At 40.4% G+C, this 27,500-nt stretch overlaps 1 protein-coding gene across 1 annotated transcript in view; it reads right to left on the bottom strand.

Moving 5' to 3' along the window:
• ccdc39 (coiled-coil domain 39 molecular ruler complex subunit) overlaps positions 1-27,500 on the bottom strand; it is a 62,489-nt gene that overhangs the window by 29,348 nt on the left and 5,641 nt on the right. Inside the window, exons 2-12 of the mRNA XM_061928862.1 lie at positions 26,166-26,285; positions 25,931-26,077; positions 25,700-25,858; positions 19,000-19,092; positions 13,578-13,706; positions 10,522-10,713; positions 10,344-10,447; positions 10,132-10,264; positions 7,952-8,146; positions 7,726-7,890; positions 7,513-7,650 (exon numbers count right to left, since the gene is read on the bottom strand). Of these exons, the coding sequence (XP_061784846.1) occupies positions 7,513-7,650; positions 7,726-7,890; positions 7,952-8,146; positions 10,132-10,264; positions 10,344-10,447; positions 10,522-10,713; positions 13,578-13,706; positions 19,000-19,092; positions 25,700-25,858; positions 25,931-26,077; positions 26,166-26,285 (1,575 nt within the window). The remainder of the gene's footprint in view (positions 1-7,512; positions 7,651-7,725; positions 7,891-7,951; positions 8,147-10,131; positions 10,265-10,343; positions 10,448-10,521; positions 10,714-13,577; positions 13,707-18,999; positions 19,093-25,699; positions 25,859-25,930; positions 26,078-26,165; positions 26,286-27,500) is intronic.

Here is a 27,500-nt window from a genome sequence, read left to right on the forward strand (position 1 = left end):
CAGCTCTGTTATTTTCCGTTTTTTCGACTGTTTTCCGTACCTTGGAGACATCATGCCTCGTCGGTGTGTTGTCGGAGGGTGTAACAACACGAACAGGGACGGATTCAAGTTGCACCAGTGGCCCAAAGATGCGAAAGTGGCAAGAAAATTGGACGAAATTTGTTCAAAATACGAGGCTGTGGGGAAAGGCGACGAAATGGTCAGTCGTTTGTTCCGCACACTTTACCGACGAAAGCTGTGCTACGACAGAGATGGCAAGAATGTGTGGATATCCTGCGACACTCAAAGCAGATGCATTTCCAACGATAAAGTCAAAGAAATCTGCCGCCAGACCCCCATTGAATCTGCCGGAGTGTGTGAGCAATTCAGGGGCAAAGGACCTCGGTAGCACGGCAAGCAATGGCGGCAGTTTGTTCCCGCAGACGAGCGAGCTAAACCCCCTTGATGTCTTGGCTCACACCGCTTCTACCGTCCCTTATGCCACCGAAGATGATCAAGAGAAGAATATCGACCCTAGCTTCCCTGGCCTGCTGACATCAACTCCAAAACTGGACAGATCGAGATGCACTTATTTATTTATTATTTATTAACCACAATCGAGGCAGAAAGGAACGGATATGCGAAGGCTGTGCAAATGTCCAGATTGAGCCAGCAACTTGCAATTAATAAATCACCCAAAAGCAATCACCCACTGATTTGATAATGGTGCCAGTGAAGCCAGAAAAACAGATAGTTAGTTTCAGTGATGAAGGGATGCCATTTTTTCCAGTGAAGATTGATTTGCACATGGAAACACGACAAAAAATTGTTAAAATCTTTTTAATCGGTCACTTCAGCTGTAACTGTAGGCTAGTATGTATCTTACTGGACAAAAACAGCACATTTAAAATGCTGAAATCGTGGAAAAATATATGTTCTTAGCGCGCCTGAAATGGGCTGTCTGCACTCTCAAAGTGCATGTTGGTGCCAAATGTATTTCATATGCTGTAAACCTAGTTCATAGTTGTTAGTTTCCTTTAATGCCAAACAAACACATACCAATCGTTGGTTAGAAGGCGATCGCCGAATTCGTCCTCGCTTTCTCCCGTGTCGCTGGCTGTCGTGTCGTTTTCGTCGGTTTCGCTTGCATACGGTTCAAATCGATATGGCTCAATAGCTTCAGTTTCTTCTTCAATTTTGTTTTCGCTACCTGCCTCCACACTACAACCATCCGTTTCAATACATGCGTAATCTGTTGAATCGCTTAAACCGCTGAAATCCGAGTCTGAATCCGAGCTAATGTCGCTATAGCTTGCTGTTCTATGCGCCATGTTTGTTTGAGTTGGCATCACTATGTGACGTCACAGGAAAATGGACGGGTGTATATAACGATGGTTAAAATCAGGCACTTTGAAGCTTTTTTTTTAGGGATATTGCGTGATGGGTAACATTTTGAAAAAAACTTCGAAAAATAAAATAAGCCACTGGGAACTGATTTTTAATGGTTTTAACCCTTCTGAAATTGTGATAATGTTCCCCTTTAACAACACTCTGGGAACTGAAGAGACCAATTTTTGAAGCTTTTCAGGTGGAATTCTTTCCCATTCTTGCTTGATGTACAGCTTAAGTTGTTCAACAGTCCGGGGGTCTCCGTTGTGCTATTTTAGGCTTCATAATGCGCCACGCATTTTCAATGGGGAGACAGGTCTGGACTACAGGAAGGCCGGTCTAGTACCCGCACTCTTTTACTACGAAGCCACGCTGTTGTAACACACGGCTTGGCATTGTCTTGCTGAAAAAATCCATGAATAAGACGTTGCTTGGATGGCAACATATGTTGCTCCAAAACCTGTCTATACCTTTCAGCATTAATGGCGCCTTCACAGATGTGTAAGTTACCCATGTCTTGGGCACTAATACACCCCCATACCATCACAGATACTGGCTTTTCAACTTTGCGCCTATAAACGGTTATTTTCCTCTTTTCCTCTTTGGTCCGGAGAACACAACGTCCACAGTTTCCAAAAACAATTTGAAATGTGGACTCGTCAGACCACAGAACAATTTTCCGGCGCCGTTTCTGGGTGTTGTTGATGAATAGCTTTCACGTTGCATAGTAGAGTCTTAACTTGCACTTAGCGATTAAGTGACAAACTGTAGTTACTAACACTGGTTTTTCGAAGTGTTCCTGAGCCTATGTGGCGATATCCTTTATACACTGATGTCGGTTTTTGATGCAGTACCGCCTGAGGGATCGAAGGTCACGGGCATTTAATGTTGGTTTTCAGCCTTGCCGCTTACGTGCAGTGATTTCTCCAGATTCTCTGAACCTTCTGATGATATTACGGACCGTAGATGGTGAAATCCCTAAATTCCTTGCAATAGCTCGTTGAGAAATGTTGTTCTTAAACTGTTCAACAATTTGCTCACGCATTTGTTGACAAAGTGGTGACCCTCGTCCCATCCTTGTTTGTGAATGACTCAGCATTTCACGGAAGCTGCTCTTATACCCAAACATGGCACCCACCTGTTCCCAATTAACCTGTTCACCTGTGGGATGTTCCATATAAGTGTTTGATGAGCATTCCTCAACTTTTTTGCCAATTGTGTCAGCTTTTTTGAAAACATGTTGCAGGCATCAAATTTCAAATGAGCTAATATTTGCAAAAAATATTAGTAATATTAGTAAAAAAAGTTTCTCAGTTCGACCATTAAATATATTGTCTTTGCAGTCTATTCAATTGAATATAGGTTAAAAAGGATTTGCAAATTATTGTATTCTGTTTTTATTTACAATTTACTTAACGGGCCAACTTCACTGGTTTTGGGTTTTGTAAGATATTTGGGTTTTCGCCGCATAAAAATGGTTTAAAGATTCTAAAACATTCTGAGGATGCTGAATTTAAGAAATGCAAGTTGAATTAAAGCTGGGAGCAGCGTTGAACGAACCTTTGCCCCGCTTGCAGGGTTCACGTCCTTCCCGATGCCCTGACCCGCTACCCAAATGTTCAGGAAAATCGAAATATGTGTGTGGAGGGAGGTGTGGCCAGCGCGCCTGCATGAGCAAAAGTCACCGCCTCTGTCTATGGTGCTGAGGACGAGCACCATCGGATGGGAGCGAGTGATTAGATTTCCCAGGTGGTACGTGTTAATCTAATCATCTGTTTTCTTTAACAGTGAGCGGCCGAAAGGAGGGAAGGAGAGAGGATACGGACGTGACTGAAAAGTCACGTTCTGGGGGAGAAAGACTTTTGATAAAACCTATGTACATCAAAAACGTTGTTAAAAACTGCACGCTTGGCTCTTGTGCCGTGTCTACAGTGGAACTGCTAGGAAGCAACTTCCACAATGTGTAACAAAGTTATGACTGTTGTCACTTCCCACCACAAGAGGGCGATATTGGCGCCGCTGCGGGAATGCAGTTTCATCCCACTTGTACTCATTAAAAAAGTTCAGGAAGATTGGAGCATCTAAAAATAAGTTTTACTGTTATAGTTTTCCACCACAAGGGGGAACTATTGGTGCCACAGTAGTCATTCTGTTAAGTCTCACCCAACATCCCAACCCATCATCACAAATTTCAGGAAGATCAGAGCATGTCAATCAAGATCAAAGATCTGAATTTGTGGAGCCGAGTTATTAACGTTTCGTGTTTTGTGGCGAACCATCGGATCAAAGTTTGGCGCGGCCACATCTTATGGCGTCAAAGTCCCTAGGATGAGTTTGTTTAAAGTACGACCCCTGTTTTTGGACTAAAATAGCCCACGGAAACCAGGATGGTCGACTTCCTGTTCGTTTTCAGATACGGGTTCTTGCGACTTTTACGTGTGTCCTGTCATGAGGGACGTCTCCAGCAATTTCCGTGATGATACGTGAATCTGGGGCGAGGGGCTCAATTTTTCCAACTTTTTGTGCTATTGAGTCAATTTTTGAAGTTCGGTTTCAGGACCTCTAAAATAGGGCCTTAGCAGCTTTTTCTGCTCGGGCCCTAATAATGCTTGTTTTCAAAATAAAATACCGTATTTTCCGCACTATAAGGCGCACCTAAAAACCTCAAATGTTCTCAAAAGCTGACAGTGCGCCTTATAATCCGGTGCGCCTTATATATGGACCAATATTGAGCCACAACGGGTCTCGCAACCCCAGCATCTACTGTAGCGTCTATTCTATGCGCCTTATAATGCGGTGCGCCTTATAATGCGGTGCGCCTTATATATGAACACAGTTTTAAAATAGGCCATTCATTGAAGGTGCGCCTTATAATCCGGCGCGCCTTATAGTGCGGAAAATACGGTACCTTTTTATAGCTTAAAATCTTTGATGTAGAAATCTTAATTTAGTAAGGATGTAGCGGTATTGTATATATACTGTTATATTGCGGTTCCAAAATCCCCACAAAATTGCTTGACGGTGTTAAAAGTAAACTTGGTGAGTGTAGTTTTTTTCTGGCACTTTTGCATTGGCTGGGTTTGAAAATAAACTACATCTCCCAAAATCCTCTGCGCAGCACGGGACTGGCAAGATGGGGGCGTGGAACGCGGTAAAAGAGGAAGTATGTTCGTAGGAGACAAGAGGAACTGTTGTTTTCGGACATTTTTGTCACAAACTTGAAAGCAGCTTCAGCAGTGTCACTCCAAGATGCAGCAGACCGGACGGAGGCAGACGGTAAAGTAGTAACATAATAATACTTGATAGAAACTGAAGGCGCACTCACAAGGAGAGGAGAATAACAAAAGAAGGCGGGTCCAAATAGTAAAGTTACGGAACTTCATTTTTGGAGGTAAATAGACACACACTACACAAGACAGTAAGCATCTGGAAGACAGTGCCAGACTGAAATAGGAGACTGATTGGCAAACGGGTGAAGGTGCGTACCGGTTGCCAATCAAACAAACTCTGGAGAAAACATAACCTCTTTGGCAGAGTTAACTAAGTGTGCGTACTTGAGCGCACCGCCGCGGAAGGAAAGCGTCAGTGACGTGCTGTCAGAGGAGGCAAGTGAGACAGTGCCTCACCTTGCCATCAGGGGGGATAAAAGGCTTAACCATGAGATGTTCAAAAACTAAGTCCATCCATCCATCCATTTTCTTCCGCTTATCCGAGGTCGGGTCGCCAGCCACTTTGTCCAGCTCCTCCCAGGCCAGCCGGGAGACATAGTCTTCCCAACGTGTCCTGGGTCTTCCCCTTGGCCTCCTGCCGGTCAGACATGACCCAAACACCTCCCTAGGGAGGCGTTCGGGTGGCATCCTGAGCAGATGCCCGAACCACCTCATCTGGCTCCTCTCGATGTGGAGGAGCAGCGGCTTTACTCTGAGCTCCCCCCGGATGGCAGAGCTTCTCACCCTATCTCTAAGGGAGAGACCCGCCACCCGGCGGAGGAAACTCATTTCGGCCACTTGTACCCGTGATCTTTTCCTTTCGGTCATAACCCAAAGCTCATGACCATAGGTGAGGATGGGGACGTAGATCGACCGGTAAATTGAGAGCTTTGCCTTCCGGCTCATTTCCTTCTTCACCACAACGGATTGATACAGCGTCCGCATTACTGAAGACGCCGCACCGATCCGCCTGTCAATCTCACGATCCACTCTTCGCCCACTCGTGAGCAAGACTCCTAGGTACTTGAACTCCTCCACTTGGGGCAAGATCAAACTGAGTAATAAAATACAATAAGTTGTAATAGTTCTCTTTTGGTCTTTGTGATTTTGGTGTGGTTCCTGCATGTTTTCATCATTTTCATGGTCAAAACTGCGGAAATTCCGTGTTTCCTGATCAAAATAACGCGGCAGACGAGAAGTGAGGCAGCCACAGGTAGTGCCTCCACGGCTACACACAAAGTGTATTGAGCATGTGCGTGCGAGGGGGCACATGCTTGTTGCCACGGGGAAAAGGCAGGCCATGAGGCAGCAAGTACCTCTGCCTCAAAGTAGCTGGGCGATATATTTTCAACTTGCAGTTCAAAAGTTCATGGACCTTTAAGAAGTAGAAGAAGAAAACAACAGACAACTATTGCTACGCTTCCGCAAACTGTGATGCTTTTTCGCCCTAAAAATGGAGGATTTGATTTCTAAAATAAGGAATTTTTCAAGACTGGACTTTCAATCAAAGCAAGAAGTCATTAATACTGGGAGACAAACGCCAGAGCTGCTAGATTTGATTCAATCTTGTGTGGTCCGAGAACAGAAAATAAAGCGTTCATTTCAAAAGGATTGGTATACTCGAAAAGAATGGCTTTGAGGCCGGGCTACAAAAAAACATCCATCCATCCATCCATCCATCTTCTTCCGCTTATCCGAGGTCGGGTCGCGGGGGCAGCAGCCTAAGCAGGGAAGCCCAGACTTCTCTCGCCCCAGCCACTTCGTCCAGCTCTTCCTGTGGGACCCCGAGGCGTTCCCAGGCCAGCCGGGAGACATAGTCTTCCCAACGTGGCCATGGGTCTTCTCCGCGGCCTCCTACCGGTCGGACGTGCCCTAAACACCTCCCTAGGGAGGCGTTTGGGTGGCATCCTGACCAGATGCCCGAACCACCTCATCTGGCTCCTCTCGATGTGGAGGAGCAGCGGCTTTACTTTGAGCTCCTCTTGGATGGCAGAACTTCTCACCCTATCTCTAAGGGAGAGCCCCGCCACCCGGCGGAGGAAACTAATTTCGGCCGCTTGTACCCGTGATCTTGTCCTTTCGGTCATAACCCAAAGCTCAACCATAGGTGAGGATGGGAACGTAGATCGACCGGTAAATCGAGAGCTTTGCCTTCCGGCTCAGCTCCTTCTTCACCACAACGGATCGATACAGCGTCCGCATTACTGAAGACGCCGCACCGATCCGCCTGTCGACCTCACGATCCACTCTTCCCTCACTCGTGAACAAGACTCCAGGGTACTTGAACTCCTTCACTTGGGGCAGGGTCTCCTCCCCAACCCGGAGATGGCACTCCACCCTTTTCCGGGCGAGAACCATGGACTCGGACTTGGAGGTGCTGATTCTCATCCCAGTTGCTTCACACTTGGTTGCGAACCGATCCAGTGAGAGCTGAAGATCCTGGCCAGATGAAGCCATCAGGACCACATCATCTGCAAAAAGCAGAAACCTAATCCTGCAGCCACCTAACAGAATCCTCTCAACGCCTTGACTGCGCCTAGAAATTCTGTACATAAAAGTTATGAACAGAATCGGTGCCCTGGCGGAGTCCAACCCTCACTGGAAACGTGTCCGACTTACTGCCGGCAATGCGGACCAAGCTCTGACACTGATCATACAGGGAGCGGACCGCCACAATCAGACAGTCCGTTACCCCATACTCTCTGAGCACTCCCCACAGGACTTCCCGAGGGACACGGTCGAAAGCCTTCTCCAAGTCCTCAAAGCACATGTAGACTGGTTGGACAAACTCCCATGCACCCTCAAGGACCATGCCGAGAGTATAGAGCTGGTCCACAGTTCCACGACCAGGACGAAAACCACACTGTTCCTCCTGAATCCGAGGTTCGACTATCCGACGTAACCGTTTTTAATTGACTAAAACCAAAATATTTACCTGTTTCTTGAAGCTGAGTTTCTTTAACTCCTTTTCAGTATTGTTATTGATCAGCATCATGTCTTCTACTTTCTTCTGCAGATCTTCCTTATTAGCTGCAGACGTCTCATTTTCCTTCCTCAAATAACGAATGTCACCCTGTCAAGAGAGAACAAAAATCCCTTTAGGATGAGAATACTTTTCATTTGTGAATATTACTTAACTGAATCTGACCTCAGCCTCTTTGATTGCGCTGATAATTTTTCCAGATGTCTTCTTCATCTCATCAAGAGCTTTTGTCAACTCGCTTATCTTCATTTCCAACATTTGCTTTTCCGCAGAGTCGTCGACACCTTGCAGTCGCGCAAGCTTCTTATCCAAAAAGATCATCTGGACGTCCTGAAATGAATCAAAAAAGAGGTGAGAAAGCAGCCAGTAGCTAATGTTTTGGTAAGCATACCTTCTCATTCATGATCATCTGCTGTCTTATCAAATTCTCTTCTTGTTTCCGTATCTCACGTTCCAGATTGGTGATGGTGGCTTTGCTCCTCGATTCCTGGGCCAGAAAATCCTTTTCCTTTTTTCTCAGGGTTTCGACATGCTGTTTACAACGAAAGAGCTCCTCCCTGCGGTCTCGTAGTTGGACATCAAGTTCCTAGTGCAAAATACAGAGAGGTATCAAAGCAAAACGTTCCTTATCTATACATAAGGTGTGTCCAAACCAAATTTGCTGCCATCTTCTGGACAAGGTGAGTAATTCAGGTCGATGACAATGAATTTTACATTGAAGTAATTCCTGCAAAGCATTTAGCTATATGGCCCACACATGGTCACACATAACACAACCTGCTAACTGAACTTTGTGGATGTTATTAAAAAATGTCCAAACACTGTACATAATTCAAAATCACACTCATTTAAAGCCCCTACAATGCATGATGAAAAAAATGCAAAACACTCTTCACATGTATCCATTTTAGTGAATTTTAGCTGCTTGATATTTCTGACTGATCACCAAACTTTAATGATGTCGCCACGGAAGTAAACAAGGTATAAGTTGAACTTTCACTTACTCTTAGTATCTAATTATATTAATGATTAATTATATGCCCATTATATATACATATATACAATGTGTATGTATACATGTATATACATATATATGTACAGTATATGTACTGTATGTATATATATATATATATATATATATATATATATATATATATATATATATATGTGTGTGTGTGTGTGTGTGTGTGTGTGTGTGTGTGTGTGTGTGTGTGTGTGTGTGTTTGTGTTTGTGTATATGTATACATACATACTGTATGTATAGGCTATGTATGTGTATATACATATATATATACATATATATATATATATATATATATATATATATATATATATATATATATATATATCCATCCCATCCATCCATTTTCTACTGCTTGTCCCTTTCGGGGTCACGGGGGGTCGCTGGAGCCTATCTCAGCTGGGTTTCGGGCGGAAGGTGGGGTACACCCTGGACAAGTCGCCACCTCATCACAGGGCCAACACAGATAGACAGACAACATTCACACACTAGGGCCAATTTAGTGTTGCCAATATATATATATATATATATATGTATATATATATATATATATATATATATATATATATATATATATATATATATATATATATATATATATATATATATATATATATATATATATATATATATATATATATATAGGCTACATGTGTGTGTGTGTGGATATATATACATATATAATATATATATACATGTATAATATACTGTATATGTATATATATATAATTTACATATACACACATATATAATATATATATATATATATATATATATATATATATATATATATATATATATATATATCAGAACTGCATCAAAAAGCAACATCTATATATATATATATATATGTGTGTGTGTATATGTATATATATATGTGTGTGTGTATATATATATATATATATATATATATATATATACATATATATATATATATATATATATATACATATACATATACATATATATATATATATATATATATATATATATATATATATATATATATATATATATATATATATATATAGACGTCGCTTTTTGATGCAGTTCTGATTGAGGGATCCAAGGTCACGGGCATTCAATGTTACGTGCAGTGATTTCTCCAGATTCTCTGAACTTTTTGATGATATTACAGACCGTTGATGGTCAAATCCCTAAATTCCTTGAAATGTTGTTCTTAAACTCTTGGACAATTTGCTCACGCATTTGTTGACAAAGTGGTGACCCTCTCCCCATCCTTGTTTGTGCATGACTGAGCATTTCACGGAAGCTTGCTTTTATACCCAATCATGGCACCCACCTGTTCCCAATTAGCCTGTTCACCTGTGGGATGTTCCAAATAAGTGATTGATGAGCATTCCTCAACCCTCTCAGTCTTTTTTGCCACTTGTGCCAGCTTTTTGGAAACATGTTGCAGGCATCAAATTCCAAATGAGCTAATATTTGCTTCTCAGTTCGAACGTTAAATATCTTGTCTTTGCAGTCTATTCTGTTTTTATTTACCATTTACACAACGTGCCAACTTCACTGGATGAACGAATCCTCACCTTGATGGCCTGTTCCTCATCCTTGAGGAAATTCTCCATCAGCGCAGCTTTCTCCTTCTCGCTCAAGGCGTTCTGCGTCACAGCTTCCAGCATCTCCTCAAGTTCAGCATTCTGGGCCGCGCTCCGCTCCAGTCTACACTCACACGTTAAAAATAAAGAGGCGACGTGTGTTTACGGTGTGGAGCGATTGCAAGCTTCAACATGTGACTGACCTGACATTGCTTTTCTGGATCTCTTCCTTCAGCCTGCAGATGTTGGACTTCACAGACTCCACCGTGGACGCCGTTCTATCCAGGGAGGTTTTACAAGTTTTTAGCTGCAGACACAACACCGCAACCAAGTTGAGAAGTCTTTGGTGACTCCTGGGAGAATTTGCTGAGGGATTATGACCTCATCCTGCATCGCCACGCGGTTCTTCTCGTGCTCCTTCAAGTCCAGGCGCAGTTTTGCAGCGTGTCGATTGGTCGCTGTTAACCTTTTCTCTTTTTCCTTGTTGTCGGCCATCTGCAAGTCCTGGAGCCGCTTCATTTCTGTTAGGGAGTCGTTCCTTTCCCGCATGGTCTGGTTGGTCTGGGACAGCTTCTACAAAACCCAAAACCAGTGATGTTGGCGTGTTGTGAAAATGGTAAATAAAAACTGAATACAATGATTTGCAAATCTTTTTCAACTTATATTCAATTGAATAGACTGCAAAGACATGATATTTAGCAATCGAACTGAGAAACGTTGTTCTTTTTTGCAAATATCAGCTCATTTGGAATTAGATGCTTGCAACATGTTTCCAAAAAGCTGGCACAAGTGGCAAAAAAGACTGAGCAAGTTGAGGAATGCTCATCAAACACTTTTTTGGAACATCCCACAGGTGAACAGGCTAATTGGGAACAGGTGGGTGCCATGATTGGGTATAAAAGCAGCTTCCATGAAATGCTCAGTCATTCACAAACAAGGATGAGGGCGAGGGTCACCACTTTGTCAACAAATGCGTGAGCAAATTGTCGAACAGTTTAAGAACAACATTTCTCAACGAGCCATTGCAAGGAATTTATGGATTTCACCATCTACGGTTCGTAATATCATCAAAAGGTTCAGAGAATCTGGAGAAATCACTGCACGTAAGCGGCAAGGCTGAAAACCGACATTGAATGCCCGTGACCTTCGATCCCTCAGGCGGTACTGCCTCAAAAACCGACATCAGTGTGTAAAGGATATCTTCACATGGGCTCAAGAACACTTTAGAAAACCACTGTTAGTAACTACAGTTTGTCGCTACATCGCTAAGTGCAAGTTAAAACTCTACTATGCAATGTGAAAGCCATTCATCAACAACACCCAAAAACGGCGCCGGGAAATTGTTCTGTGGTCTGACGAGTCCACATTTCAAATTGATTTTGGAAACTGGAAGCAGCATGCCTGTGACCTTCGATCCCTCAGGCGGTACTGCGTCAAAAAGCGACATCAGTGTGTAAAGGATATCACCACATTGGCTCCGGAACACTTCAGAAAAACACTGTCAGTAACTACAGTTTGTCGCTACATCTGTAAGTGCAAGTTAAAACTCTACTATGCAAAGCGAAAGCCATTTATCAACAACACCCAGAAACACCGCCGGCTTCGCTGGGCCCGAGCTCATCCAAGATCCATCCATCCATTTTCTACCGCTTGTCCCTTCTGGGGTGGCGGTGGGTGCTGGAGCCTATCCCAGCTGCACATGGGCGGAAGGCGGGGTACACGCTGGACAAGTCGCCACCTCATCCAAGATGGACTGATGCAAAGTGGAAAAGTGTTCTGTGGTCTGACGAGTCCACATTTCAAATTGTTTTTGGAAACTGTAAGCAGCATGCCTGTGACCTTCGATTCCCTCATGCGGTACTGCATCAAAAAGCGACATCAGTGTGTAAAGGATATCACCACATTGGCTCCGGAACACTTCAGAAAAACACTGTCAGTAACTACATTTGATCGCTACATCTGTAAGTGCAAGTTAAAACTCTACTATGCAAAGCGAAAGCCATTTATCAACAACACCCAGAAACACCGCCGGCTTAGCTGGGCCCGAGCTCATCCAAGATCCATCCATCCATTTTCTACCGCGTGTCCCTTTTGGGGTGGCGGTGGGTGCAAAGTGGAAAAGTGTTCTGTGGTCTGACGAGTCCACATTTCAAATCGTTTTTGGAAACCAAAGAGGAAAAGAACCATCCGGACTGTTATAGGCGCAAAGTTCAAAAGCCAGCATCTGTGATGGTATGGGGGTGTATTTGTCAAGACTTGGTCCTGGGTGTTTGCTTTTCCGGGATGCAACGGAAAGTTGGCTCGGGCGAGACGGGAATGTGAGTACATGATTTATTTAATATATCAAAACAAAGTACAAACGAAAAGCGCGCACAGTGGCGGAGAACAAACTATGAAACCAAAAGACTATAAACATGGAACAAAAACTTACTTTGGCATGGACAAAAAGGAGCGCCGTGAGCGATGGACATGAAAAAAGAGTCAGAAATTTGCAGAGCATAAATGTGGGGATGTCGTCAGAACGACACACTGAAAACAATGAACTTAAATACTATAGACATGATTAACAAAAACAGGTGCGTGACTCAAAACGTGAAACAGGTGCGTGACGTGACAGGTGAAAACTAATGGTTGCTATGGTGACAAAACAAAACAAAAGTGCACAAAAAGTCCAAAAACAAAACCGAACATGACTAAAATAAAACATGATCACACAGACATGACAGTATTAGTGCCCGAGGCATGGGTAACTTACACATCTGTGAAGGCATCATTAATGCTAATTGCGTGACAAAATTGTCGAAAAGTTACATATAGGTACATACAGGTTTTGGAGCAACATATGTTGCCGTCCAAGCAAAGTCTTTTTCATGGACGCCCCTGCTTATTTCAGCAAGACAATGCCAAGCCACGTTCTGAACGTGTTACAACAGCGTGGCTTTGTAGTAAAAGAGTGCGGGTACTAGACTGGCCTGCCTGCAGTCCAGACCTGTCTCCCATTGAAAATGTGTGGCGCATTATGAAGCCTAAAATACCACAACGGAGACCCCCGGACTGTTGAACAACTTAAGCTGTACATCAAGCAAGAATGGGAAAGAATTCCACCTAAAAAGCTTCAAAAATGTGTCTCCTCAGTTCCCAAATGTTTACTGAGTGTTGTTAAAAGGAAAGGCCATGTAACACAGTGGTAAAAATGCCCCTGTGCCAACTTTTTTGCAATGTGTTGCTGCCATTAAATTCTAAGTTAATTCCGAACATTAAATATCTTGTCTTTGCAGTCTATTCAATTGAATATAAGCTGAAAAGTATTTGCAAATCATTGTATTCTCTTTTTATTTACACAAACGTGCCAACTTCACTGGTTTTGGGTTTTGTAGAAAGATGGCGAAACAATGGTGCTCTAGACACGTTGTGTTCATATTGTGTTGTTTGCTTACCAGGGCATATTGTTGTATGTCAGCATCTCTTTGCTTCATCTGTCGGATGGTGTTTTCCCACTGGTGGAGGATCTGCTCGGTTTCCAGGTGAGCCTGCTGCAAATTCTCTGCGGTCTTGTCTAGAGCAATCTGAAAGAGACAAACATACAAAATACACATCAATCAATCAATCAATCTTTATTTATATAGCCCTAAATCACAAGTGTCTCAAAGGGCTGCACAAGCCACAACGACATCCTCGGTACAAAGCCCACATTCCCTTGCTTATTTTTTCTTGTATGATTTTTAGTTTACCGTATTTAACCCTAATCCTAACCCTAACCCTAACCCTAACCCCAACCCTAACCCTCTAACCCTAACCCTAACCCTCTAACCCTAACCCCTAACCCTAACCCTAAACCCTAACCCTAACCCTAACCGTAACTAACTGCCGATGAGCGGTTCTAGTCAGGTCTATTTTCATATACAAGGCGCATAGGGCTCATTAAAGGGGTCATATTATTTTTTTTTTATTAAAAAAATAAAACCTCCTTGTGGTCTACATAACATGTAATGGTGGTTCTTTGGTCAAAATTGTGGGCGGTCTTTTTTACGTGGCTCACCTTCGGCAGCGTCTTTTCACCGTCATCTTTGTTGTAGCGGTGAAGCGTGCAAGGACGGGAGTGGAATAAGTGTCAAAAGATGGAGCTATAACTGTTTTAATGACTTTCAGACTTTACTTCAATCAATAACGGAGCAGCATCTCCTCATCCGTGGCTCACTAGTGCAACAACAACACCGGAAATGTGTCCCGTGAAAAACCGTCCGACCGGAACTCTCTAATAACTAAAGTTCCTTGAGTGAATAATGTAAACTCACTACACCGGTATGTTTTAGCGCTTTCATGGTGTCATGACTTGGTCCTGGGGTTTAGTCTTTCTAGAAGGCAACGGAAAGTTGGCTCGGGCGAGACGGCAATGAGAGTACATCATTTATTTTTTACCGACTCAGTGGCCTAGTGGTTAGAGTGTCCGCCCTGAGATCGGTAGGTTGTGGGTTCAAATCCCGGCCGAGTCATACCAAAGACTATAAAAATGGGACCCATTACCTCCCTGCTTGGCACTCAGCATCAAGGGTTGGAATTGGGGGTTAAATCACCAAAAATTATTCCCGGGCGCGGCCACTGCTCCCCTCACCTCCCAGGGGGTGATCAAGGGCAGAGAATAATTTCGCCACACCTAGTGTGTGTGTGACAATCATTGGTACTTTAACTTTAACTTTTACACTAATAAAGGACAAAAAAAAGAGTACAAACGAAAAGCGCGCGGAGAAACAACTTGGCTATGAAAACAAATACTTGCACAAAGGCAAAAACTATGAACAACAAAAAACACTAACTGTGGCAATAATAAACAAAACTTACTTGGCATGGACAAAAAGGAGCAGCGTGAACGATGGACATGAAAAAAGAGTCAGAAATGTGCAGAGCATAAATGTGGGGATGTCACCAGGAAGACAAACTGAAAACAATGAACTTAAATACTACAGACATGATTAACGAAAACAGGTGCGTGACTCAAAACGTGAAACAGGTGCGTGACGTGACAGGTGAAAACTAGTGGGTTGCTATGGTGACAAACAAGAGTGCACAATGAGTCCAAACGTGGAACAGGTGAAACTAATGGGTAACCATGGAAACAAGACAAGGGAGTGAAAAGCCAGAAACTAAAGAGTCCAATAACTAAACAAAACATGACTAAAACAAAACATGATTACACAGACATGACACATGGCGAGTTTACTGGCGGATATAAGTAAGAACTTTACACTACTTTATATTAGAAATGGCAACAGCAGAGGGTGAATGTCCCATAACAAGAAGATAGAGCAGTGGTTCTTAACCTGGGTTCGATCGAACCCCAGGGGTTCGGTGAGTCGGGCTCAGGGGTTCGGCGGAGGTCGAGACACACCCGACTCAACGTGTAAATAAAAACTTCTCCCTATCGGCGTATTACGGATACGGCAACAGCAGAAGTCAGACTGATTTGCAGGTGTGTAATTTGTTGTGAGTTTATGCACTGTGTTGGTTTTGTTCGTTGAACAAGGTGATGTTCATGCACGGTTCATTTTGTGCACCAGTAAAAAAACATGGTAACACTTTAGTATCGGGAACATATTCACCATTAATTAGTTGCTTATTAACATGCAAATTACTCACATATTGGTTCTTAACTAGTCATTATTAAGTACTTATTAATGGCCTTATTAAAACCCTAACCCTCTAACCCTGGCCCTAACCCTCTAACCCTAACCAAATAACTCTAAATTAAGTCTTTGTTACTTAGACTATTCCCCATACTAAAGTGTTACCAAAAACATATAACTTTGTCTTGAATTTGAAAATAAATATTTTATTTTTCACTAAAGGGTTCGGTGAATGTGCATATGAAACTGGTGGGGTTCGGTACCTCCAACAAGGTTAAGAACCACTGAGATAGAGGAAAAGAAGAAGCTTTTCGACTACGGTGTCGCCACGGACTACAAAGGCACATTTTCAGGATTTATGCAGATCCCAAATACAGATCAGCAGGTACCAGAAGGTAAGAAAAGTTTATTTTGCATAATAATGCGAAACAAAATGCCCGATAATGTCTTACCTTATACACACACCAGAAAAATACTCCTATGTTGAAGCACAGGCTTCATAGCTTACCAAAGTCGTACTAAGACATTTTGATAAATGTTTGAGCGCCGTGTGTAATGTTCTATATTTTCAATGGGACATATACAATTGTGGTGTTGTTTACTTGAGTCATATTGGAGTCTACACGTATCTCTTATGTGTGACTGCCATCTACTGGTCACATTTATCATTTCACCATGTGCCAAATAAAATAGCTTCGAGGTCGGTAAGCACAAGCAAAATGATTCCGTACACTAGGCGCACCGGGTTATAAGGCGCACTGTCGAGTTTTGAGAAATTTTAAGTGTGCCTAATAGTCCGAAAAATACGGTACTTTAAATCAGGGGTTCTTAACCTTTTTGACCTCGAAGTCCAACTTTTTTACGACTCAAACATTGACTTACTCTTGATTTTAATCATATTCAATAATGATATCTAACCTACTTACAGTTTAAAAAGATAAACCTTGTTAAATTAAATAAATGCATGTGTTAATCACAAAAATTATTATCAAGGCTTAGGTCAGGCTGATTACAAAAATGGATACTAATCAAATACACTGCAAAAGGAGGGATTCATAAAACTGATGAAAAATAAACTTGCAGTGCTAATAAATATCCAACTTAATTAATGATCAATAATAACAATATTTTTTTTTCTTAAATAAACTGTCAATAGAATTAAAGAGCTAAAGAAAAAACTGAAAATATTTTTTGCGCTTAAGAAAGTTCTCTATGACTTAAGCTCCAGACTTTTTCTGTTTCTTCGATATTTTCACTACTGCCACAAGTGGTAATGGAGTGCGATACCACTGGTTGCTATCGGCGATACTAATGCGATACCAATACTTTGTGCAAATGTATCTAATGTGTCTGCTAAAATATATTTCAAATAACTACATAGAATAAGGAATATAGTTATTTATTTATTTTTATTATTTTTGTATTATTATTATTATTATTATTATTATAAACCATGTATTATTATTGTTATTATTATATTTATTTTATTATTATTATTTATTCATTTATTTCAAACTCTGAAGTATTTTGAGGTCGTGAATAACAATATAGCCAGGCTAATATGACAGAAAAAAACACAAGACACAATCATACAAAGAGCATGAAAATTGTGTTTCAAAGCATTACAAAAGGAAATTAAAGCTGCAAGCAGCGATGGACGGGACCGACTTTGACGGCACATAAAATCCAAACTGGAGCAGTAATTAAAACTCTTTGGTCAACTTTTAATCAGAAGGGTTCAATCTCTCTCCTGTGCTAGTTTGAAGCCGACAGGACAAACATGCTCAGAGGAGATAATGTTTGAAAAAAAGGTGACCGATTTTTACAAAACTTTTGTTTTGAAGGGGGAATTCCAAACTTCCTGTTGATTTTTGCTGGGGGTTGTCAATTTATGAAATGTAGGTCTAAGTAAGACCTACATAAAGGTTTTCGTTTCATGTCTCTAAGACATTCCTACTGGAAGTTACAGGCAGTTTTGTCTGAGTTTTCTTCCTAGGAGCAGTTGTGTCTGTGTTTTCTTCCTAGGGGGCGCTAGAGCGCAATTTTGAGCTTTGGGGTTGTTGTTTTTTTTTTTATTAGATCACAATTTTTGCCAGTCCTAATGTGTGTGTCCAGTTTGGTGAGTTTTGAAGCATGTTAAGGGGGTCAAATTACAGCTCAAAGAGGCAAAGGTGACTGTTTTTACTAAGTTTTTGTTTTGAAGGGGGAATTGCCAACATCCTGTTGATTTTTGCTGAAGAATGTTGTGTATGAAATCTAGATCTAAGTCAGACCTACATAGAGGTTTTTGTTTCATGTCTCTACGATATTCCTACTGGAAGTTATAGGCCGTTTTGTCTGTGTTTTTTCCTAGGGGGCGCTAGAGCGCAATTTTGAGTTTTGGGGTTTGGTTTTTTATTGGATGACAATTTTCGCAGGTCCTGATAGGTGTGTCAAATATGGTGAGTTTTGAATTATGTTAAGTGGGTCAAATTACAGCTCCCTTTGGGAGTCCTTCTGCAATGGGTCAGGGCGGGCCCTAAAAATAAAGAATAAAACGTTACAGAAACAATAGGTCCTTCTGTCCCATTGCAAAAGGACTCCCATTGGGATTCCTTTGACAATGGGCCGTGCGGGCCCTAATAATAAAACCTTGCAAATTTAATAGGGTCCTCTGTCCCATTGTTGGGATTCCTTTTACAATGGGCCTTGCGGGCCCTAATAAAACGCACGAAATACAATAGGGTCCTCTGTCCCAAAGGGACATTGCGGTCCCTAATAAAACGCACAAAATACAATAGGGTCCTCTGTCCCAAAGGGACATTGCGGTCCCTAATAAATAACATTATAAAAACATTAAAATTAATAAGAACTACTATTAGAGTAAAAAGTAAGACACAATTATGTTAACATGTAAATATTGAACACGTTGTACATGAAACCATTCAACACAAGTTTAGTTCCTTTTTTTTCCATGTGTTCCTGTTATTAATATACATTCTCTCAAATAACTAAAATATCAATATTTTGATTTGAGAATCAATATTGGAGCAGACATTCCAGTATAGATACGCACATCACTAACAAGTGATGGAAAAGTGTTTTACAGCCGAGTACCACAGCTGAGAAACAGCTATTTTTGGTGGCCCCCTAGGGGTTAACATTGGGCCCCTGCCCTATGGTTGAAAAAACACTGCTTTAAATTGCACCAAAGCTCCACACGTCTCAATCGGGAACGTCAACTCGTTGCGTTTGTTACCTGTGTGGACAAATTCTCTGTCATTTCCTTGTCAAGTTCTTTGCGCTTCTTGTTGGCCTCCGTTGTCATTCTCTCCATGGCCAGAGTGAGGGACTGCGTGACAACACATCGCACAAATACATACAAAATAGTACAAGTAACACACAATAACATGATGAATGCTACAGTACATGACATTCTCACATGATGCCGTAATAAATTGTGATTTGGGTGTGCCACAAGGATCTATTTTGGGCCCGCTGCTTTTCAGTATATACATTAATGACCTCCCCAATATGTGCACAGTTACATAAAGCCAAATGTATGCAGATGATACAATCATTTATGTGGCATTAAATGAAATTCCGGTCAACATTGATCAAAATGAAATAGAGCAGGTAAAGGAATTTTAATATTTGGTTCTTATTTTGGACCCTAAGCTAAAATTTGATGGCCATATTCAACGTTCCCTCTAAGGTGCGCGCTTGTGCAATTGCGCACTGCTCAAGCGTCTTCTGCGCACGGCAAATCTATGCCACGCACAAAATCAAATGAAAAAAATAAGCGCTTAACAATTTTCGACACACGGACACGACAGAGAAAACAGTTTTCGTCATCATTGTTCAAATATTGCAACGTCTGTCGAGACGCTTTGAGGACATGAATTCCATCCATCACTTTACTGAGCAAAACTCTTTTTTGTCGGCCATAAACACATCACCAAAACATTAGTAAAAAAAAAATGATATCTAGCAAAACTGGTCATTTTCTGCAGTACAAACCAGTCCAAAAGCAACTTTGTTATAACAACAGCAGCCGCTCGCTCTTTCTCACTTGCGCCAACACATGCACACATGGCACTTAGCCAGTGATGCGTTTACAGCCACACAAAAAGTCGGACAACTCCAACACCACACATAAAGTGTCATTCCAGGTCGTTACACTATGATTTACCAATCAAATGTGTGCTTATTCTCGTGTCATTTATTATTAATCTTAATTTTAAATATTAATCATGAAATGCTGTTAGTATATTAAATAAATACTAATAAAAATATATTTTTTGCAAACAGGAAGTTGCAGGAATGTACACATGATCCTATGCTTACATCTCATTGTGCAACATGTGAATGTTTAAATGGGAACTAAATGCAATGTCTGAAAGGGGTACAAATTATTTCCAAAGCAGGACCTCCACCCAGACAAACAATACAAGTACACAATTCATGAAAAACAATAATTTTTGTTATTGTCATTGTAAGTGGGCCTAAACACTTATATTAGAAATGGAAATGACTGCTGTCATTTGATTATAATAATAAGAGAATGTTGTCTGTCTATCTGTGTTGGCCCTGCGATGAGGTGGGGACTTGTCCAGGGTGTACTCCGCCTTCCGCCCGAATGCAGCTGAGATAGGCTCCAGCAAAATGAAAAGTCAGAGGGAACATTGGCCATATTATAAAAATGACTAAAACCATCAAAATAAATATAAACTGTTTCAGGCTTATTATGGGAGTATTATTACGGTATAGCTCGATTCGTAGAGTGGCCGTGCCAGCAACTTGAGGGTTCCAGGTTCGATCCCCGCATCCGCCATCCAAGCCACTGCCGTTGTGTCCTTGGGCAAGACACCTTACCCGCCTGCTCCCAGTGCCACCCGCACTGGTTTAACCTCTAAAGGCCTTAGGTCCACATGCGTGGACAGCACCTTTTAGCTCTTATTTCCAAAATTGTGTGCACTACTGAATTGGGGTCTTATGCCAACATATGGACACTTATACTGCCATCTGGTGGTGTCAGAAGAGTACAACATACAATGGAATTTGGAAATAAAATTGTAAAAATAAAAATTTGCATGAAGTACCGTATTTTTTGGACTATAAATCGCAGTTTTTTTCATAGTTTGGCCCGGGATGCGACTTATACTCAGGAGCGACTTATGTGTGAAAATATTAACACATTAGGGTAAAATATCAAATAATATTATTTATCTCATTCACGTAAGAGACTAGACGTATAAGATTTCATGGGATTTAGCGATTAGGAGTGACAGATTGTTTGGTAAACGTATAGCATGTTCTATATGTTATAGTTATTTGAATTACTCTTACCATAATATGTTACGTTAACATACCAGTTGGTTATTTATGCCTCATATAACGTACACTTATTCAGCCTGTTGTTCACTATTCTTTATTTATTTTAAATTGCCTTTCAAATGTCTATTCTTGGTGTTGGCTTTTATCAAATACATTTCCCCAAAAAATGCGACTTATATATGTTTTTTTTTTCTTCTTTATTATGCATTTTCGGCCGGTGCGACTTATACTCCGGAGCGACTTATACTCCGAAAAATTCAGCCGGTGCGGCTTATACTCCGGAACGACTTATACTCTGAAAAATACGGTACACGTTTGTGTACTTATGGACTAAGTACATCATGTTAAAAGATGATTTTTAGTTTGTATTCTAATTAGGGTCCAATAAGCCCAAATAGCAAAGAGAAATTAAAAAAAAGCATGTAAACAAACAGCTTGGGCCTTATGAGGTTAAATGTAACTTAGATATTGGGTTTTACTATGTAAAAGCGCTTAGAGTCACTAGAGAAAAGCGCTATGTAAATATAATTCACTTCACTTATTAGACCTCGTTTGTCTGTTCAAGCTGCGCAAGTTTACATGCATGCAATGATTTTATCCCATATGTCTTGTTGTGCCATGGTCTGGGGACAGGCCACGAGATGTGTAGTGAAGCCTCTGTTGTCGTTATATAAACAAACACTATAGATATTTGACCAAAAACCAATGAAAGCCTCATCACTGCCACATTTCCCCAAAAATATAACATGATGAGTTTTGATTATTTTATACGTTTCTCATTTCTAAAAGCTATTTTTAAGTGTCTTAATTGTGTCTTTTTAAGTGTTTTAATGGATTAGCCCGTGATCTGATATGTCAAGAAATACAAAAAAAAAAAAGATTCATCTTTATTAGCGTCGTCAGCTCTAACGCATGAACTCATGTGATTAATCACAAAAAAGTACCGTATTTTTCGGACTATAAGTCGCAGTTTTTTTCATAGTTTGGGGGTGCGACTTATACTCAGGAGCGACTTATGTGTGAAATTATTAACACATTAGCGTAAAATATCAAATAATATTATTTAGCTCGTTCACGTAAGAGACTAGACGTATAAGATTTCATGGGATTTATCGATTAGGAGTGACAGATTGTTTGGTAAACGTATAGCATGTTCTATATGTTATAGTTATTTGAATGACTCTTACCATAATATGTTACGTTAACATACCAGTTGGTTATTTATGCCTCATATAACGTACACTTATTCAGCCTGTTGTTCACTATTCTTTATTTATTTTAAATTGCCTTTCAAATGTCTATTCTTGGTGTTGGCTTTTATCAAATACATTTCCCCCAAAAATGCGACTTATATATGTTTTTTTCCTTCTTTATTATGCATTTTCGGCCGGTGCGACTTATACTCCGGAGCGATTTATACTGCGAAAAATACGGTAATCTGATACAAAAGTCATCATTTGACAGAATGAGTTTTAATTTCAAGAATTAAACTTCATTAGAAATAATGTAATGCAGGCCTAGGCCAGTGTTTTTCAACCACTGTGCCGCGGCACACTAGTGTGCCGTGAGATATTGTCTGGTGTGCCGTGGGAAATTGTGCAACTTCACCTAATTGGTCCCAAAAATATTATTTGCAAATCAATAATTATAATCTGCAAATAATATGTCGTTGTCTAGTGCAGTGTTTTTCAACTACTGTGCCGTGAGATACAGTCTGGTGTGCCGTGGGAGATGATCTAATTTGACATATTTGGGTTAAAACATTTTTTTGCAAACCAGTAGTTATAGTCTGCAAATGATGTGTTGTTGTTGAGTGTCTAGAGCTCGGCAGTGTAACCGTGTAATACTCTTCCATATCAGTAGGTGGCAGCCAGTAGCTAATTGCTTTGTAAATGCAGGTAAAAAGGTGTCTTATGCTTAAACCAAAAATAAACAAAAGGTGTGTGCCCCTAATAAAAGGCATTGAAGCTTAGGGAAGGCAATGCAGAATGAAAGCAAAAGTGAATTGGCTACAAAGTAAACAGAAACAGAATGCTGGACGACAGCAAAGACTTACTGTGGAGCAAAGACGGCGTCCACAATGTACATCCAAACATGACATGACAATCAACAATGTCCCCACAAAGAAGGATAAAAACAACTGAAATATTCTTGATTGCTATAACAAAGTAGATGCGGGAAATATAAGATATGAAACTGCTACAGGAAAACACCAACAAAAGAGAAAAAGCCACCAAAATAGGAGCGCAAGACAAGAACTAAAACACTACACACAGGAAAACAGCAAAAAACTCAATAAGTCAGGGTGTGATGTGACAGGCGGTGACAGTACACCTACTTTGAGACAAGAGCTATAGTGACGCATGCTTGGTTATGCTTTAAAGTCATATCCAACAATTGCGACAATGACTTTTAACTGTCAACTGATTTTATGATTTCTGCTGGTGGTGTGCCTCTGGATATTTTCAACACAAAAAATGTGCCTTGGCTCAAAAAAGCTTGAAAGACACTGGCCTAGGCAATTCGGGGGGTCAAATTTAGAGGAAAACAAAAAATGTTTATTTATTTTTAGGAACACTAATACAAAACCTCACAATAATGTCTGATTGAAAGCTAAAAACGTTATGGCAGACCGCCTGAAAAAACGGAAAGGAATTTTAATTTTTTTTACTGAATGAGACACCCAGAATGTACATGAAAACAAAGAATGTGGGATTTGCGATGAGGTGGCGACTTGTCCAGGGTGTACGCCGCCTTCCGCCCGATTGTAGCTGAGATAGGCTCCAGCGACCCCCCGCGACCCCAAAAGGGACAAGCGGTAGAAAATGGATGGATGGATTTACAATATTAACTATGAACGATAAAACACTGAATATTGACAACATATGAACGTCACACGCAACAAACAGTGAAATATGAACGCCAAGGGTAAAAAAAACAAAAACACCTACAACATGGGTGTCAAACTCTGGCCCGCGGGCCAAATTTTTCTTGGATGCTAGTTCATTAATGTCGGGGCTCAGGCTTTGAGCTGAGGCAACCCTCATTATCGAACGAAGGTGTTCATCAGTCATTATATCTCGTATTCCACAGTCTTGGGGGCGTGCCTTACAGGCACTGCTTTTAACGTCCTCTACGAGCTGACGTCACGTCCGCTTTTCATCCATTCTAACAACGTGCCCGCCCAGTCACGAGATATGAGCGGCTTCTGTACGCACAGTCATGTAAATGCAACGCATACTTCATCAACAGCGATACAGTTTACACTGAGAGTGGCCTTATAAGCAACTTTAACATTGTTAGAAATATACGCCACACTGTGAATCCACAACAAACAAGAATGACAAACACATTTTGGGAGAACATCCGCACAGTAACACAACATAGACACAACAGAACAAATACCCAGAACCCTTTGCAGCACTAACTCTTTCGGGACGCTACAAGGTGTGTGTGTGGGGGGGGGGGGGAGAGTAAGAGTAAGTGCTGCAAAGGGTTCTGGGTATTTGTTCTGTTGTGTTTATGTTGTGTTACGATGCGGATGTTCTCCCAAAATGTGTTTGTCATTCTTGTTTGGTGTGGATTCACAGTGTGGCGTATATTTCTAACAATGTTAAAGTTGTTTATACGGCCACTCTCAGTGTAAACTGTGTCGCTGTTGATGAAGTATGCGTTGCATTTACGTGACTGTGCGTACAGAAGCCGCACATATCTCGTGACTGGGCGGGCACGTTGTTAGAAGGGATGAAAAGCGGACGTGACGTCAGCTCGTAGAGGACGTTAAAAACAGTACCTGTAAGGCACGCCCCCAAGACTGTTGAATACGAGATATAATGACTGATGAACACCTTCGTTCGATAATGAGGGTTGCCTCAGCTCAAAGCCCGAGCCCCGACATTAATGAACTAGCATCCAAGAAAAGATGGCAGGTATCTGGCTTGGGCACATCAGATTAGATCAGTGTGTTGCAAACTGAGCAGTTTAAAGTCCTGAATGGTTGGTTTATTCATTATTTAATTTTCAAATTTATTAGCCTCTGGAAAAAGTTAATGTTGATATTTACCTCAGAAGGCTGCAAATAGAAAAGAGGCTTTCAATTTTTATTTAAATTATATTAGATATGCCATTGATATTTTTTAATTATTATTATTTGAAACTCGATTTTGCATGTCACTATAAAGTTATACAAGCCTTGCTTGTTCGATATTTAATGCAAAACTTGTTTGGATCCCTATTAACAGGTTGATTTGTTCAACCTTGGCCCGCGGCTTTGTTCAGTTTTACATTTTGGCCCACTCTGTATTTGAGTTTGACACCCCTGATCTAGAACATGCTATACGTTTACCAAACAATCTGTCACTCCTAATGGCTAAATCCCATGAAATCTTATACGTCTAGTCTCTTACGTGAATGAGCTAAATAATATTATTTGATATTTTACGGTAATGTGTTAATAATTTCACGCATAAGTCGCTCCAGAAACTACGAAAAAAACTGTGACTTATAGTCCGAAAAATACGGTACTCTTCTTTGACGACAAAAGTTCACAGTGGTAACTTATTGTGATTAGTCCCGATTGATTCAAGGCTGTATGACAAGTCACAAACGGTTTTTGTTCATACCTTAATCCTCTGCTCATCTTGCTGCGAATACTTAACGATGGCCATCAAGTCCTCCTCTTTTTGCGCCGACTCCTCCAGGAAAGAGTCCATGGCCTGCTGGTCCCACTGCATCTGTGTCTGAAACTGCTCCAGCTTCTGTCTGGCCTTAAAGATGTTGTTCTGAAGACGCGGGCAAAAGGTGAAATGTTTGCATTCTGGTGCTTCTCATCAAATCTAAAAGTGTCAAAGCACCTCGAGCATGTTTTTCCTCTCAGCCAAAGATCGAAGTTCATTCTCCATCTTGGCGTGGTCCTGCACCAGGCGACCTGTTTCTCTCTCTGCGATGGCGGTGAGGTGTCTCTCCGACTCGGCTTCTCTGTCTTTGGCCCTGCACAGAGCCTGTTTGCCCCAACACCGAGCATGAACTCACTACAGCAGCCTTAACACATAAAACATGCCAATTATTCAAAGGGGTTGGAGAAAATACCGCAGTGTTTTCCTTCTCCTTTTTAACATTTTGCAGGAAGTCTGTCGCCAGTTGTTTTTGATCTCTGTGATTCTCCCGTTTGCTTTTCAGCCGCAAAAGCTCCCTCGTTTTCTTGCCAATCTGTCGATGAACATGTAATCATGATTACAATACACACATTACATGAAAAATGTGCAGCTCTCTACGCATTCCCTATACCAGTGTTTCTTAACCTTAGGGCCACCAAAAAATATCTGTTTCTCAGCTGTGGTCCGTATTGGCCGCAGCGGTATTTAAAGACAAAACATTGAGTGTATTAATATTAATTATTAGTTTAAAAGTTCAACTTTTCTCATTATTTTCTGACATTTTGGTAAATTTTTACTGTCCCCCCCCCCCCCCCCCATGTAAGAATATTATAAAATAATAATAATATAATTCTGTAAATGCATAACCTCATTTGTCAAAAATTCTGCCTGTACAAATACAATACTGAAAAATAGGGGCGCTATTTAGATATTTTTATTTTATTTATTTAAAATGATATACAATAATATATATATACATATTACTTTTATTTAAAGACAAAACATTGAGTTAGAGGTGACTAAGTATATTAATATTAATTATTAGTTTAAAAGTTCAACTTTTCTCATTATTTTCTGACTTTTTGGTACATTTTTACTGTTTTTTTTCCCCCCATGTAAGAATATCATAAAATAATAATAATATAATTCTGTAAATGCATAACCTCGTGTGTCAAAAATTCTGCCTGTACAAATACAACACTAAAAGATAGGGGCGCTATTTAGATATTTTAATTTTATTTATTTAAAATGATATACAATAATATATATATATATATATATATATATATATATATATATATATATATATATATATATGTATATATATATATATATATATATATATATATATATATATATATATATACATATTACTTTTATTTAAAGACAAAACATTGAGTTAGAGGTGACTAAGTATATTAATATTAATTATTAGTTTAAAAGTTCAACTTTTCTCATTATTTTCTGACTTTTTGGTACATTTTTACTGTTTTTTTCCCCCCCATGTAAGAATATTATAAAATAATAATAATATAATTCTGTAAATGCATAACCTCGTGTGTCAAAAATTCTGCCTGTACAAATACAACACTGAAAAATAGGGGCGCTATTTAGATATTTTTATTTTATTTATTTAAAATGATTTACAAAAAAAAAATATATATATATATATATATACATATTACTTTTATTTAAAGACAAAACATTGAGTTAGAGGTGACTAAGTATATTAATATTAATTATTAGTTTAAAAGTTCAACTTTTCTCA

Source organism: Nerophis lumbriciformis, linkage group LG33 (assembly GCF_033978685.3).
Source record: "Nerophis lumbriciformis linkage group LG33, RoL_Nlum_v2.1, whole genome shotgun sequence".
NCBI classification, from domain to species: Eukaryota; Metazoa; Chordata; class Actinopteri; order Syngnathiformes; family Syngnathidae; genus Nerophis; species Nerophis lumbriciformis.